We start from the raw sequence: 17,643 nt of genomic DNA, 5'->3' as shown, positions 1-17,643 counted from the left end.
TCATGAACTGTTGAGAAGGATTTTATCAAATAACATTGAAAGAAAGATTGTTCAAAAATGACTGATTTTGGGTGCCTCAATTTTTTGCCCAAGTTCCTTTGGAACGATTTGTTCTGCACAGCACTAACAAATATAAAACCCATAAAACGTCTCTAACAAAACAAGGCAATGCAAAATTATTCATCATGTTTGAAAAGCTGGGCTGTAGTATGTTCCCAGTCAAGACTGTGCTTGAAACTGAAATGCAAGTATATGAACTGCAGAGTGCTGCCAAAATGATCAACCCTGTCTGCTATATTTCTTGGAAGAGCATGCAATCACCCTGGTCCATAAATGGTACTTTACAAAACAAGTAAATTTTTGTCTTGCTCTCTGGCTTTAATTTTAAAGGCATAACTCCACATGCAAGGCAAAGAACCAAACACTATTAAAATATTTATTTTTACAGAAGGTGCTGTCTGCTTGTCTCCTAAGTAGAAGGGTGATAAGAAATTGAATTCACTGACATTTCAGAACTCAGGCCTTTGGCAGTAACAGGGACTCACTAGTTAAGGAGGATTTTACGTCTGTTCCAATTTTACTGTGATCTGAAATGTTTTAAATTGGCCGTGTCTGCCAAACCCTGAGAAAGGTTTAATTGTGAATGCCCAGGCAAAACCAGAATGCAACCTACTTGACTCCACGCCTGTGAAAACTACCCTCATTATACATTTATGATAAGTTATGAACCCTTGTCAAATCCTGGCAGAATATTGCAGCAGGAGGTTCCCCATCTTATATGAAGAAAGGCTCTATTCTAGTGTAAATATATATATAATATATATATATTTAAAGCCAACTACAAGGGGATGCTACCAGTTACTCAAAGATGTCCTATTATACCTAGAACAAATGGGAAAGAAATTGTTCTGGCTTTCCTCCTTCAACTTTGGCCTGTCAGGTGTTTCCTGACTCCAGCATTATGATTTATAGATGATCGTCCAGTTGAGCACCCAAACTTATGAGCTGGGCTTAACAACCAGCCCAGTGTCACAGCTGAGTTAATATACACTCACTCTCTTTGGGGTTTAACAGCTTGCCTCAGCTCTGTGCTCACTGATTTCAGATCTCTGAGCATAAGAGGAACACTTCCATGTCTGCTTGCAGCAGGAATATGCAAAGCAAAAGATTTCACTCACATCTGTGTGAATAACAGTATTTAGACTATATTCTCATTTTCAGATTCTGTACTCTAGGTTCAAAAGGAAAGAAATTAGATATGCTGAACCTCTAAGAGAGTAATTTTTTCAAAGCCCTTCCCTTTACATCAATTTTAATGAGGTTTTAACTGCACTTTTCTTCCTTAGGCAGCACATACCTTTTCACAAACTCAACACACTGTTTGTGTAGCATTAAATATACCCTCCAAGCAAGCAAACATTTGGTACCTAACATTCTGCATTAAAGTATTTAGTGTTTGACTTGAAGTTCTTCCATCATTACCTTACTGCTATGGTGGTCTTTCACTGGAACTCAGCCCATCACGTAGCAAACACTCTTTCCAATTATGTCTCCATCCCACATCCTATTGCCTTGTCCTACAGGTTGTGGAAACACTGTGTTCATGGCAAGGCACCCTTACAGGTTTTCCAGGATGCCAAGTCACCCTGCACAGCTGACTGGAAGCTTCAAAACAGTACCTAAGACGTGCACTGGCTGTGTGCTGGTGTTCTGAATGGGGCTGAATTTTTCTCTGGGAGGATAAGAGGAGCAGGCAATGTGAAGGGAAAACAATCATCTAAAACCCCATGTGGGGAATGAATTGAAGCTGAGGATTATATTCTTTAGAAGCAAAACACCCAAGGTATAGACTACGCTATGGAAAGGGCTTGCATTTACTTACTTTTACCTCAGAGGACCTGTTGTGATGACCACCAAACCCTAGAGGCCCATTTTTACATCTAAAAACTCTACTTTCTACATCTTGAAGTGTGCCTAGATTATCCTCTGGAGCTTGCATGTTCCATCCTTTTGGGTGGAGATAATCAAGTAAGTTCAGCCCCAGTTGTTTCCTGTTCAAGTGTTAGAGGAGGGACCCCACTGCAATAATCTAATCTGGACTCCTAGCAGAAAGCATTTTGAGATTCAGCTACACAATCCAATTTCAGCATTCTGACTGCTCAATTATGAACTGTGATTGAGAGCTGAGAAGGAAAAAGAAGCTGGAGAAAGAATCATAAAATACTTTCAGGAACCACAAGAAAAGCTACACGGGCAGTTCAGGCTTTAGTGAAATCAACCAGAGGTCTGCAAACTGTTCTAATGAGCCTGTGAGTAACATGTTTTAACAAGCAAGGTATGTGTTTGAAACTTAGCTACTATTCGTGAATTTGATTTTAAATTGGTTTGGTATTTTGAGAAAAACTTTGACACACATTTGTGGCACTATTTTACTCAGACTGGATTATTTATGGAAGTCAAATATAGTCAGTTTTTATTCAAAAACTTGATAATTTTTTCATTTCAAAAACATCTCTATTTGGAGACCTTGTACTGCACATTACTGAAAGCATGTTTACTGGTAAGCAAATATGTTTAACAGATGGATTTTACAAGGTTATTTTCCTTGTTATTCTTTTAGCAAAAATTTTAGAGATCCACTTATCTCCTGGAAAACTTTTTTTTTTTCTGAATAAGTTATACTTTACAAGGTTCCTAATACTTCACATATGTTTCACTGGCCAGCAGCTTGCAACCAGATACCTGGACTTGCCCTTGTGAGTCATTTATTCAAGGACAACCCAGTTCAGGGTGCTCACTTACAGATGTTAATGTAAGATGAGCTGTGTTACATTAATGGGTAAACAGCTACCTAATTAGCAGTCAGAAAACCTCAGCAGGTAAGTCAAAAGTACAGAGTAAAATTCCAGCTATAAAATCTACAAAGCCAAGATGAATTTACAGTAACATGGTGCTGGAAGCCCAGCACTGTGGTTAAATGAGCTTGCACTCTGCAGTCCAACACCAATGTGTATCACTGTGCTCACACTTTTTGCCTTGAACATCACCACATTTTCTCTGATGGTATAAAATTTTCATACTATTTTTCCACTGACTTTTTTTTTCTCTGCTTCTTATATAGGTCTAACTTCTCTGCCAATTAACTCTATGGGATTTTTACAGTTGACCTACATCGAGGAAATACTGGCTTTAGGCCTATTGTGTTACAATTTCCACACAAGTAACATTAGAGAGGTGCTTTTTTCACTTCACACATGATAGAGAGCTTTTAAGGAATATGAGTGAATGGATAAGGTAACTAAATACAAGTCAGAGATCAAAACCCCCAACAAGATTAATTATGTAACATCCAAGCTTGTATTGTGAGCAGTGCAGTTTCATAAACAGTAATGACCTTTATCCAGAAAATGAATGGTACCTGAACACATACTAAAGGATTTTATATCTATTACAGTGACGAAAGATGATGACTTAAAAACAACTTCAAGTGGTTTCATTTAAAACACTATTAAAATCAAAGTTCTTTGTCCAGCAGGAGTTTTCTAACATGAACTTTACTCTAGTTCATTAGGCATGCAAAACCCTCAAAGATCCCTCTTGCATTAAACTGTATTTTGCTTGGTGCTGGTGGGACTGCTACAGGATAAAAGACTTGTGAAGATATGGATTTGAAGTATTACAAATTACTTTTTAACTGCATATCAGTGCCATTTTATTGATAATGAGGGATTTGCTGACTATTTACCACTGACATTTTGAGAAGTTGTTCTGTAATCCAAAATGATCTCCTATTCTACAGCATTCATTTTTAAGCTAGGATCCAGAGGGAAAAAAATGGGCGTTCGGCACAATGTGACATTTTGATGTATTCTGAAGAGTTTTTAAAGGACTTACCATCCAAAATAGCAGGATAGATTAAAAAATACATAAGGACATTTTCATTAGAGATTAGCTCTTCTCAAAAAGTTCAGATGCTTTCATATGAAGCACAGGAGCTCAGACACTCATTTGAAAGTGTTTCATGGAATTGACGTCTCTGGGATGCATCAGGGTGGTCTTTTGAGACTTCCCATTCTTTATATAACTTCTTGTAACAGATGTTTAACAAGTTGTAAAAGGAAGATAAAGGCAAACTTGTGTGGAGATCCAGGACTTTTGGATGAGGCAGGCACTCACAGAGCATCCTTTTAGCACTCAGATCAAAACTAGTAAGAACCAGGAGCTTTATGAGACCCTAAAGGGAGACTGGAAGTGGAGGCACTGAACTATTCTTAAACTTCAAGAGAGTTCTGTTATGGTTACCTATAAAACCAGAATGAATTCAATTTGTCTGAAATTGTTTTGCTTTCTTTAACTAAGTTGTTTATCCAAGGTTTTCTTCTATTTCTACAATAACTTTTCTACAATAACTGTTCTGGCACCTTTGCCAAAGGAATGTGTCAAGCACAGTTTAATGGTGCACTTACTGGCAAACATCAGATTGTAACACAAAAAAAAAAAAAAAAAAAGAAAAAAAAAAAAAAAAAAGAGAGAAAAGGCAAGAGGTGGGAATTAAGAAGGGGAAGATGTCTGCCTCTGAAAGAAGCAAAATAACAGAAGGTCCTGGACCTGGACCTGTAAAACTGAGCAACAAGAAAAATGAAGTAAAAATAATGAAGAAATATTGAAGCAGTTCATAGACTGAGTTGTGCTACAATTATTAGCTGTTTATTGTCCTAGAAAACATGATCCATTCCTTTTATAGCCTTGAGATCACTAGTGATGAGGAACTCTCATAATATGTGTCTAAATACATTGACAGGAGCTGCCAGAACTTTCTGTGCCTCAACATAGGTTCAAAAATTTTTTTTTAATGTCTATATAAAATCACAACTTTTCCAATATGTTAAACATACATTGTACATATAAAGTTTCATAGAATAATTGAGACTTCTCAGTTTGTCCATTTCTATTGAGGTGCCAAAATGTGAATCTTGGAGCCTGGCTCTGGACATGCAATTAAGACCTTTGGTTTTGGGATGGTTTAACGTAGTATAGTGTAATAATGTGCACACTACTTTAGAAAGAGAAAGAATTCAGGAAAACCAATAACCAAGCTGTTGATTCACACCAAAAATTCCCTGCCTGAAAGGAAAGCTCTCCATGAAGGAAGTTAATAACCCTGGTCTGACAGCCTTCCTGAGACAGGACATCACTCAGATGCTGGTACAAATTCATTGCCTATACATGTATCTACTGCAATATTTATTCATTTTCCTGCTGTCAGTAGTGACAAATTGTTTCCTTGCATTCTTTGGTTAGAAATGGGCCGCTTTTTCTTATTCTGCTATACCTCCCAACACCTCAGACACTTTATCAGTCACATCTGTAGCTGTTACAGAACTCAGAGCAATAGCATTTTATTAGACATGCAACAACAACAATCACTGTAAAATAACAAGCTTAAAGAAGAAACTTCATGAAGCCTTCAACAAACCCTCTCGTATTCCATCACAGAGTGTTTTTTTAAAATAAAACAAAACCAAACCCAATGATAACAACCTCAACAAAACAACAAAACCAACAACTCCTCTATTGCTCTATGACTATACTTTAAGAATTTTAATACTTAATTTTAATACTTTAATACTTTTAATGCAAAAATAAAGCTTGTCCAAGAATTTTTAAAATATTTTGAAAATATTTTTCAGCCTTTTCAGTAGAACTTTTGCCCATATTCACACATAACAAAGTCCAGCATCTCCACTGCAATGTAAAACTAAAAGTTAAAAAACAAAAAAAAGTGTACAGCAAAAGCTCTACTGAAAAATGAGCTCCAGAAATGACAGCCTGAAAGACACTCATAAAAAATAAAAGGGCAGATCTGTTAGGTGGACCAATAAATTAGTCAGCTATGGTCCTCCAGAGGGTGTAGTGACAAGGAAAAAAATGAAATTCCAGCCGCTGAAAGATTAAAGAAAATTAAGCAAATTCCCAACAAATCCAGTAGATGCCATCTCAAAATTTTAGTAAAAACATGACTTCCAAAGGACCATTACAACCTCCAATTATTCCAAGATTCTACAATTCATCCATTCTGAGTCCTTTCTTTCATATCACAAAGCCGTTCCTTACCTGAGTTTTGTGCTGTGCAGAACGAGGGCAGGAGAGTCTTCACCTTTTATTTGCTGCTTCTCGTCAACTACAATCACATTTTTATTTTCTCTTTTGGACTCCTTGGTTTGTTAAAAATTCAACTACCATGAAAAATACCCACAAAATATTAAATAAGCGTAAACATTTCAGCTGAACTACTTGATAAAGCATTAACTTTGTTTAGATGTTCTCTAGCTTTCTCTGTAATAAAAGGATGCATAGAGATTACTTTAGAAAAAGAAATCAAAACAGAATAATTTCATTGTGAAAACCAAGCAACACTGCATTCTTGATAGCCATTTACACTCCTTTTTACGCAAAAGCTTTATTGCATTACATTTCTGAGCATTATTTCAGTATGTGTTAAATAGTCCCAGTCTTTGAAAGTTTATAGACTGTATCAAAGTATATCAAATCATCCAGAACATAGCTGTTTGCCACTCTGCTCTCTAGCACAACAGTCCTATTTTGGACATTTCTTATTTTGACATTTCTAAGTCTTCAGTTTTCCCTCTCCTGTACCTGAAATTGTGTTTAGTGCTGTCCGGAGCAAGGCAGTAGTGATAATATTTAAATTTACACTTTCAGAGACTGATACACTTTACTTCATCAAATAGAAACAGTTCCATTAAGGGAAACACAAACTCCCTGACAATGTGTGCCCCAGCTGTGACTGTGAAGGTGAGAAGGCAGATTTACTTTCTTTTGCCTTCAAGGCTTGACTCAAGACCCATTGGAACAATTGGAAAACATTCACATTTTTGTAAACATCCTTGATACTTAACTAATATATGATTTGTGTTTAGCGATTCATAGACATACAAACATGGAAAATTTTTCCTTTAGATTTGTTCTAAATCAGACTCAAACTTTGGACTTGGTTAACAAATCAGGGCACTGAACACTGACCCCCTTAGCAACCACTGTGGATGATTTTCCAGTTTCAATAATCAGCTGGTACCTTTCCTGCATTCCACCACTGTTACCCTGGCAATTCGGGGAAGCTAAACCAAAACACAACAAAAAAATGCATCTTACGTACGGGTCTGTCTCCATCATGTAAATATTACCGGAGAAGAGGGTTCCTTCCTCGTCTTTGGGGACAACAGAGCAGCTTGCTTCCCTGGAGCCTTCCCACTTCTGTTGTCCAGCCACAAGTAGCCAGCTGAAGAGTAAGTCCTCTTCAGCAGGTGAAGAGTCCTTAAACCAGGACAGTTTGGCATTTCCTACTGCCAGTTTCATCCTCTCAATCTGTAAATTATCTGCTCTGTTCTGTTCAACCTGAGGGGAATCAACCCATGGGGCACGACTGTACCACGCCTGCATTTCGGGAGTTGGTTTGGGTAGGGCTCGGGAAACAGGAGACTTTTGGCTGAGGAAAACTGCTCGGAAAGCTTCCTCGAGCAAAGCTGCGGGATTAGGCCCTCAAGCCCCGAGCCCTCACTGCGCAGCGCTGCTGTGCGAGCTGAGACTCTCCTGCCCTCCGGCCACGGCGGCAGAGCCACAGGATGCCGGCCCGAGCCCTCACGGGGTTGGAAGGGACCACGGTCCCCTGGTGCCACCTCCGTGCTCCAGCAGGCACAGGAGCGCTCCCAGACGGCTCCGGGATGTCTCCGCTGAGAGAGGCCCCGCAGCCTCTCATGGCGCCCGGAGCCGCGCCAGGGCTCCCCGCCCCGGGTGCCCACAGAGCCCCGGGCAGCGGCAGGAGCGGGGACAGGGGCGGAGCCCGCCTGAACAGGCGACAGAAAGCAAAGCCAGGCAACGAATCCCGACCGGTCCGGGCGGGTTCAAATCAATTAAGTGAATTTTACCCCCGTGAAAGCGAGAAGTGCTGTTTGCCTGGTACTTGTCTCGAATATCTCCGCGGGGCGGCCGCGGGGCTGGGCAGGCGCTGCTGCCCGGCCCCCCAGGGCTGCCCATCACTGCTCACACACCCGGCCCGGGGCAGCTGCGCCCTTACAGCGCTGCGTGGGACTATTCTGACAAAACTACAGATCCCATTGCAGTTTTCAAGAAGGGAACTCCATTCGTGACCTTGTACTTCCCTGTGCCTGGTTAATTACTGCATTACCCTGGAGATTTTTAAGCCATTTCAGATTCTCCCAGAATCCCCAGATCCAGAAGTTAAGGCATTCCCTGCTACACCGCTGCAGCATTTATAAGGATACAGCTATCAGCTTCAAACGCCACGTTTTTCCATTGTCTCTAACAGCACAGTAAAAACCAAGTTCATTAATGCCTTCAATCTTTATTACAGCCGATTACAAAGATGCCACCATTCTGCAGAAACAAAGTTATCAAAGAAAAAAATCTGAAAAATTATTATCTGTCTAGCCTTTGAGAACTTCACTTGATATTGAAGCAGGTAAAGAAACATAATTCAGTCTCAAGTAGGCTCTCTATTCCATTAAACTTTCATTGATTTGCTGCTGATAGAAAATGAACCACAAAAGACATTGATGAAAAAGCTTTATAAAGGGATATGGCAAGTGATCATCAATTACTGAAGTGTAACTTGAATTGAACTTTAGCACTATGGGCAGGTGCAGACCCAGGATTACAAACAGAGTAATAGCTAACAGGCAGGTTTCTCCTTCATTGTTTTGAATTTGCTTCATTATTAATAGGTCTGGGGGAGGAAGAGAGATTTAAAAAAAGAGCCCTGATGCCTCTTAATTTATCGCCTTTATCTGTGGCCCAAAGTAAAAGCATCCCAGCCTTTTCAAAGCACCTTGACTGTCTCCTTGTCAGACAGAGTATTTTTAGCCCACTGGATCTGAGCTGCTCCTGAGAACAGATGGGTTAGCACTCCAAGCACTTCACGACTGTATGTGCACTGCTGTAGAACAGAATGAATAAAAAATGACCCGGCTGTGAAATCTTTATTCCCCACTTCCATCTCATTGACTTCAACAAATTGTGTACATGCCACCTCACCAACAGGAAAACAATGTCTGCCAGTTTCACAATGCCTCCTTTTCCCCTCATTACAAACTGATTCTTATTTAGGGTGGGGAAGGGGAAGTGGTTTTTTTTTTCCTTTCATAGCAATATTTCAAGGTTCCCACTCTCTCCTGATCCTGTCTCCTCAAATAATCAGTGGTCTTTGGCAGAGGAGCTGCTACAACACTGACCTAGAATGCTGGATGAAGTGCCTGTTTCTAGTCCAGCCTGAGAAGAACAACTGGAGTCCAAGCTATTCATTTTTGCCACACCACAACAGCTGCTCTGTGGGATGTTTCACCTTTGCAAGGAGCTGGTTCATCGCAAATGTTTCCATTTGGTATTTGCATGCATAGTCTGAACTTTGTTAATCACAAACCTTCATCCAGGAGGAGATTTCTATTGTGATTGATCACAATGACAACTTGGAAAATTAGATTCTTTTTCCTCTACAAAAGGTCATGAATAGGTTTGGTCTTTTACATAACCATTGATAGAATTAGCCTTTTTCAGAGAAACTGGAATAGTAGGTCTAATTTCCATTATGTTATTTACTATTCCATTTAAATTAATTTTGGGTTTTTTTTGATGCTCAGACTTTTTAGTAGTGTATAAATGTAAATCATACTCTAAGGATCCAAGCATGTAACACAATACATTCAAAATTGTGGACAAGAGGCATCCATTCTTTTTTTCTGAACTTACTTTCCTAGCTTGATTTTTTTCTGGAGAAAATTATCTGGGGTCTCATTTAAACCTTCACGAATTTATTTCAGTCATCAAATCAGATATTTAATGGGCTTGACATTTTGAAGAACTGTTCCCTGGGTATTTTCATTCTCCCCTAAAAGGAAACTAGCATTAAGGGAGAGAATAGATACCTAATGAAATGTCAAAAACATGGAATATCTGCATTGAATTTGGAGCATAATGTAGCACTCTTTCTTTTAGATATTAATAAAAATATAAAATTTTCTGTGTTGGATTTGAGCATATCTTTCATATTTTCTGCAATTAAAAACACCTTTAGATACATTTATTCTTTTTTATTTTTTACTCTAAGGAACTGAAACAATTTTATGAAGCTTGGCATTTTGAAAACAGAACATTTCTCCATTAAATAGTGTCAATGGATTTTAGAGTAGCTCTGGGGAAAGTGAAAAGTGATTTTAACAGGCAGCCCTAATAAAAAAATTTCATATTTATCAGCTAAGGATTGTCACATGAACTCCAGTGAATGTTGTGGGAGCTCAGCATTGGAGTTCAGTGAACATTTTTGTCCCATGGAACAGTTTGCTCACATACATCCTGTCTCTACTCTTTTCTTATTTAAAAAAAAAAAGAGACAGATTCCAATATAGCATATAGAACACTGAAATTCAAAATTAATGAACTAGCATCCTGTGAGTACAGCACACAATAGGTAACAAAATATCTTCTAGAAGTCAGACCAGAATTTACACATTGCTGTTAGAATTTTATTTTTTTCTGGGATTCCTTGAGAGAAAATGTCAACAGTAAAAATGATAACAAAACATATACCTTAACACTTTTTCATTACATTGGATTTGAATGACTTCCTAAAAACATATCTCACATTAGCATCAGGCTATCACAAGCAAAAAGACTTTGAAAATCAAGAACAGACATAAGTGCAACAGGCCGGCAATCTTACTAATTGTTCACCCTACAGCTCTCAGAAATGACTTGCTGTAGTCCATTACTAAGATTAAATTCCTGGATGAGAAGATATTTTCATGTTCACAATACTGACATTTCCTACAGGAGAGCAGAATAACCTCTATTCTTCACCAAGTTTTTAAGTGCTGTAAAAATTACACCGACAAATTCATCATGCCTTATGTGGCATACAGTGCTTAGTTTCCACATTTGCATATCCTGATATGCATTATACATTTTAAAATTTTCTGCCCCAAATAACCTACAAGAATACTTAGTAACTTTTGTCTAAGACAACTATGTCTGATTTTCCTTTCAGGCCATCTATGCTCTACCAGTTTGTGGAATAGAAGGTGCATTACGATTGGCCACGTCTTCACATGCATTGACCATTAATGACAACAATTGTTCAATTAAAAGAATTAACTCCCACCAAACAAGAATTTGCAATCACTCCCAGTCTACACACCCATACAAAAAATAGGTCTTTACTGTGTTCTTGATCCACACTACTTCTGTATCATTCCTGTGGCGCTGTGATGTTACTTACTGAAAAACTTTTGGGCCTTTTTCTCACCCAGTAGGAATTCCTTCCTGTTGCTTTTGTGTGAGGGAAAATTAATGACCACAGGTCTCAGTCTACATCCTCTGAATGCTAGGCAGGAAAACCAGTGCATCTCAGGAAGTACTTAATCCAAGCTTTTCCTGATGTTATATGGAAATTTATACGGAATAAACCAGCTCTGCCTCCTCTCTTTTCTCTCCATGGCTCAAGAGCTTATGACCTTCTCCCACCCACAGTTCTCATTAAACCTGAGAACAGGGGAGAAAAGGCAGCTAAACGTTAAAGGAGACATTAACATGCGAAGTGTTTTCTTTGTACATACATCAGGAGGACACAAATAGGACCAAACTAAGTGTCCAGTCTCTTTCGAAGTTATTCCTCTTCCATAAGAAAAGTCACTCATTGATGTATAATAAAGATACCACAAAATGTTACCTTCATTTAAAACTACTGGAAGAAATTCCAAGAGAGAAGAAACCAAGCCCATTGAAGGCTCCAGCCTGGTAGAAAATTTGCATTAGCTATGGGCCATCATGTAACTATACAAGCTACAGGATTAATCACTAGCAGTAAACAAATATTTGAAGACAAGCTTTCACACAGCACTTGCATGGCAAGAAATTAGCTATAAAAATCAATTATGCATCATTATCATCTGACAGTATGTAACCAGGAGATTCATCTCAGGAAACACCAACCAAGCATCTGGTCAAGTGCAAACACCTCATTCTGCAACTGATAGCTTGGCCAGGGACACACTTCACAGAGGTCACTTACCCCATCCTCTTGGGAAGGGAAAAAGGAATCTTAAAGCAAAGCCATAATAAGACAGAAAAGAAAGCCAGTCCTTGGAAATCATTGAAAAATAAGCTGTGACCTGTAAATTATGAAAACAAATTTATTCATAGAAAGAGCTCCCACTGTGAACTACCAGAGTCTACCTAAGACCACGCCTGTGTTGTGGCTTTATGTAAATGGAAGAATTTAGACTGTAGTGAAATGTGGTGGAACTCCATTAATGCTTTATATTCAGGTTTGTGGTGACTCGAGGGAAGACCGAGCAGAAGTGGATTCCTAGTTCATACAAAACTAAAGTCTTTTACTGTAGCCAGTGTATTAGTACTGCCTTGCATCAACCAAGAAATAGATTTGTTTAATTTGATTCAAGGTAACTGAAATCTAGTGGAAATTTCCACTCTGAATCTGGTTTTTGGAAAGAGTTTCTACACAGTAAGCCTGAAAATAAATCTCTGTTATAAAAACCATTTTTATGTATCTCTTTCTTGAGGCAGGTGTTTAGCTTAGCATTCATTCAGAACAATAGGGATTTAGTACTTAAAAAATAATCCAGGACATCTATTATAAAACTAATATGCAAATACTCATACCACATCATTATTCCATTAATTATGAGAGTTAATAGACTGGCATCTACGTTCTTTGAGTACCTTGGAAATCTCATCCATGATTGCTGTCAATTTCTTGGCTTGGTTTTTGGGTTTTTAAGAGAAGAGGGCAGTACTAAATCGGAGATGCCTGTGTACAATAACAGATTAAAACAAAATTCAAAAGAACAGATGGATCTGTGGATCCAGGAAGAAGCAAGAATAAATCCTCAAGAGATGCTTTTTTCAAAGATACCTGCAAACAAGCTTGGGACCTTGTGTGCCATATTTTATTGCTGTGAAACCAATAGGAGAAAAGTTTGATTCATTTTAAAGTTTAAAAGTTTACCTAACTGCTGTAGCATTTTTCCTTATGAAACACAATTACCATAGTAGGTGTCTCAGTGAATTCCTGGTGGTCTCATCAACAAGAAATACTGACAGGGAATGTTACAAGGAAACTTCATAACATACCCCCCTTACAACTCACCAATACCTACCATTAGAAATACAGGTTAGGAAGCAAGGCTGGAAGGTCCCAGGGGGATGAGCTAAAGCTACCCCTGGCAGCCAAGGAAATGGCAGCACCACGACCATTTTTCACTCAGTGATGAACAGCTGCAGCCAGCACTAAGAGGAGAGGCAGACAGAGGGAAGCAGATGCAGCATTCAAGGCTGTAGCACAGACCAGCCCAGCTCTTAGAGATTCAAGAGTGTCAAATCTCTCTCCAAGGTAGATTTAGCTCAAAGCTGAAATCTTGCAGACTGTCAGAGAGAAAAGGAGGTAGCAGTGCCCAGTCTTCCTCCCAGAGCAGCAAAAATCCAAAATGCTTGCAAAACAACAGGATAAGCACATTTTCCCCTTTCTTTTTTCCTTAATTTTCCAAACTTACTCCTTCACTGCTTTGCCTTCTATTCTCCCTACTAACTGGGCTACCTTTCCATAGTCCCTTTATTGTCTTGTTGTCCCCTTAGGCAACAAGAAACACCTGTTCACTTAGAAGACATCTCCATGCTTGTACTTCACTCAAGTGTATTGACAACAGCTGCACATCTTCTGTTCCTCTTACTTTCTGCTAGCTATGATCTCCTTTTGTTTCCCTCAAAACTTGTCTTCAGTTAAGTGCACCATATTTCATTGCTGCTGCTTCTGGTTTACATATTGTTTGAATTTCTTTCTTTGTAACTCTATGAATTGGCTGGCTATTTTTCATTATTTCTGTGGGGCTATGGGGGAAAAAAAAAAGCAATTCCTTTGCTTTAGAATTCTGCCATTTATTAGGATAGTAAAACTCTCAGCAGAAATTGCAGTTTTCCAAGTAATACAATTTACAGGGGAACTTACAAGGGCTTTATTTGAAAGCTAGGTAAACCTTAGAGTGAGAAATGGATGAAATTCAGACAAAAAAATTTAGAAAATTAGAATTAGGAAATGTGCTCTGAAATGACAATGATGTTAATTACATCACAAGACGCCACATAAGCTAAAGAGCTATTATTTCCAAGCCTTCGTAATGGCTAAACAAAACACAAGCAGTTGCTGGGAAATGTGTCACTAGCTGTATTATTATCAGCTTCTGAATGTGAATTCCATGTGGAATAAGTTCTTCAATATTCTTTCTATAAACATTCACAGAATTGTGTGCCATGAGTTGAGTAATCTTCCAAAAACTTTGGATTGCATGTCTTCTAGCATGCCTAGCACCTTTTCCACAGAAAAGGTAGCATTTCATGGGTTTTTTTTGTTGTTCTTGGTTTATTTGGGGGTTTTTTTCAGTGCATAAAGACAAAAGACTGGTCTGTCAAATGCCTAGGTGTCTAATCCTATCCAGTTAGCTACTGCTTTCTGACCTCAGAGATAAGCCTATGGATACTTAACATTTTTTTTTAATTTTAAAGGTCCCTTTCCATTCTCCTTTAAGTAGAGGTCCAGTAGTTCCATGACAAAACTGTGCAGCTGTGAATATCTTGAGGCTGAGGTGGTTCTCGAGATGCTTCTGACAGAGGGAGCAAGTACAGAGCCGGCTTCTCAGAGAAAGCAGATCTTTCTTGCTCTTTGATTATTTGCAGTATCCTGACTTGCTTTGTCCTGAGGTGCTAACAGTAACTATTTAAAACCTCCAGAGCCAGTGTGCCAAGTGATCAGTACAGAAACTGCCTGGCTGTCTCTGTGAGAAGTTCAATAGAATTTTCTTTTCATGAAACACTGATGGATTAAATCACACAAAACCCAATGTTAACAAAGGAAAAGGTTCCTGACCAAGAATGAAGCTTGTGTGCAAAAATCTGTAATTTAATATGAGCTACACATAGAATTAATTATAAAACAAATATTGCTATTACTACCACAAGTATTTATTGTTGTAGCACCTTAAATGTTTAGTGTGCATTATTGGCTTGGACAAGACAAGTTTCTTTTCCTGGGTGATTTTACCATCTAGATCAGTCACAGTATAGAAGGTAACAGTGAATCAAGAGTCAAATGATTGAGGAGAAAGGGATTTACAGGGTTTCAGGAGGGGTCTACAACAGGATTTTGAAGAGAACCCCACAGGGTTCAGAGACTGCCCAAAGCAGTAGCTTACAGAAATATGCTCAGTGTGCCTTTCCTATGTGTACTGTGATGAGATTTTACTATTTTTCTAGTCCAAACACTAAGCAACTGCTCCACAGATCTAGGCTTCTGGTCTACTTTCATGGGGCTAATATTTATAGCAAATGGATAGGAACACATTGTGAACATCTTGTTTTTAGACATAAAATAGCATGATGATAATGTAATTAGTTGTACCTTTTCTACGTATAAATATACCAGCCCAACCTTCTCTCATAACTCAGATAAGGAAAATACCCAGTCCTACAGCAAAGTGAAGCTAACAATATCCACTGTGTCTCTTGCACATCTAAAAGTGGAAAACATGACAAGGCCAGTGAGAGAATTGCAGCAAAACAAACTATTTTCTTTAGAATAAACTGACCACTTACTGTACAGGAGTAAAGTTCCTCCCAAGGCTGTTGGGCTGCATGAAAATGTAAATAATATGTGTATGACCTTATTCTGTTTCTGCTGTGGGGAACTTTGTAGGCCTGAATTGAAAAGCATAATGGCAAATTTCAAGCGACACCTAATTAAGTAAGCAATCAGAAACTTCACAGGGATGTTTTAAGACTGCTTCTCTTGTTAAAAGTGCACCACTGAGTAAAGAAATTGTCAACAGAAACTGTCAGACCTTGCTTTGGAACACAGAATCTGTTCATCAACACTGATACTTCATACAGTACTCTATGAATAGTTCCTGCCCATGCTTCTTGCTGTATAAAACATGAGAAAATTAAGACAGGAACTTAACATTCAGTGCAATTGGCCACAACCCCTTGAAAATTTTTTGGAAGTAGTCCTCTTTTGCAATTTGCTGGTAATTTCTCACCTTTCAAGTGCTAGCAATATGAATAATGATGATAATTCAGATGCAAACCAGAAATATTTTAGGCCTCCTAATGAGGATACTTTTTGGCCACAAGACCAGTGGCTTTGAAAGTTGGTTAACTACTTTCATTGTTTACTTTTGTAACTATCTATTACTACAGCTATCCAGAATGCATTCCTGTTAGTCCTGGATCAGTTATTCAAATAAAGGGCTGTAGTCTGGTGGATTTTTCTGCTGTCCACATGGCTCCAGGAGTAGCTCCCCACCTGAGGATGTGATGATTTCTTCCTGGAAAGATAAAACCAATTAAAATATCAAAGATCTAAGCCACACCTATCTTCTAAGAATAGCAATGAAGGCCATCACCCCACAGTAAGTGATAAGGAATTATGAATAAACATTTGATAAAATAATTACAGACCAGCAAAAGGATCTCATCGATTAATCATTTTCTTCATGCTTTGTTTATCTCGTACTTATGCTGGTAGTAGCTTGTGCTACTATCAAACAGTGAAGTCAGTGCACACAAGAGGCTCTGATTTGTACTACTTGTAAGTTGCTGCACTACTTAGGAAACCAGCTACAGGTGCCTATAAAGGGTGTTCTCATGGGTTGATTTAACAGACAGATGCCAGTCTTACCACACTACCTCCCCAGGCAGACTGAGCAAGAGCTCAATGTTGAGTGCTCACACAGAACAGTAACAGCTTTCTGACAGATGACAGCAAGGTGAAAGACATTACCCTTGCTAGGGTAAAGGCAGTCTGTACTCATAGCTCTTATTCTCATTAATTAAATATTCGTATGCCAAGTGCATCATTCCAGTGACTGATTACCAAGGCACTTACTGGAAAAGTGGAGAACTTGGTCTTTGCATTTATTCCTACAGTAGTGATAGTTCATTTTTGTTTTTGCAGAAGTTTAAGATTGATAGATGCAACAAAATGAGCTGGAATCCAGAATTACATTGACTAAAATAGCAATCCTTCATCTGAAAGTTTAGATCCAAGTTATGGATCTATATATATGGACCCAACATTTTAAAAACCTATCTAGTTTCTATTGAAATTCAATGCAAATTTGGTGCTTGATTTCCTCAGAACACATGCAGGCTCCCAGCTGTTGTTCCCTCCCAATCACTACATAAGACTGAGAATCAGTTCAGAGAGTTCCTACACAAATTAAATTATTTTCAGAATCAAAGAATTGCAGAATCATTTAGGTTGGAAGAGACCTCTAAGATCATTGAGTTCAACCTTTGGTCAGTCACCACCATGCCAACTAGACAAGAAGGTTGCGAGGAAGTAAATACAAATATTTAGCAATCATCCACTTTCCACACCGTATTTAAATGCAAATAATGAAAAAAGAAGATGCCCATTCACACCATATTCTGTAAGCTTTATTCTTCCAGCTAACAGTTACCACCCCCTTGTGTCTGTCAGCTCAGTTGTTTGAGTGGCCTCTTAGGTTTTTTTAATCAAAATGAAACAAAATGAAGACAATA

The 17,643-nt window shown here is 38.6% G+C and overlaps 1 protein-coding gene across 1 annotated transcript in view; it reads right to left on the bottom strand.

The window, feature by feature from the left end:
• Nucleotides 1–10,557: 10,557 nt before the first annotated feature.
• SH2D4B (SH2 domain containing 4B) overlaps nt 10,558–17,643 on the bottom strand; it is a 67,909-nt gene continuing 60,823 nt past the window's right edge. The window contains exon 8 of the mRNA XM_048312065.1: nt 10,558–16,424. Within this exon, the coding sequence (XP_048168022.1) occupies nt 16,332–16,424 (93 nt within the window). The 3' untranslated portion in view covers nt 10,558–16,331. The remainder of the gene's footprint in view (nt 16,425–17,643) is intronic.

Source organism: Corvus hawaiiensis, chromosome 8 (assembly GCF_020740725.1).
Source record: "Corvus hawaiiensis isolate bCorHaw1 chromosome 8, bCorHaw1.pri.cur, whole genome shotgun sequence".
NCBI classification, from domain to species: Eukaryota; Metazoa; Chordata; class Aves; order Passeriformes; family Corvidae; genus Corvus; species Corvus hawaiiensis.
Note: the sequence above shows the minus strand (reverse complement) of the source record. Positions and strands in the feature narration are given on the sequence as shown.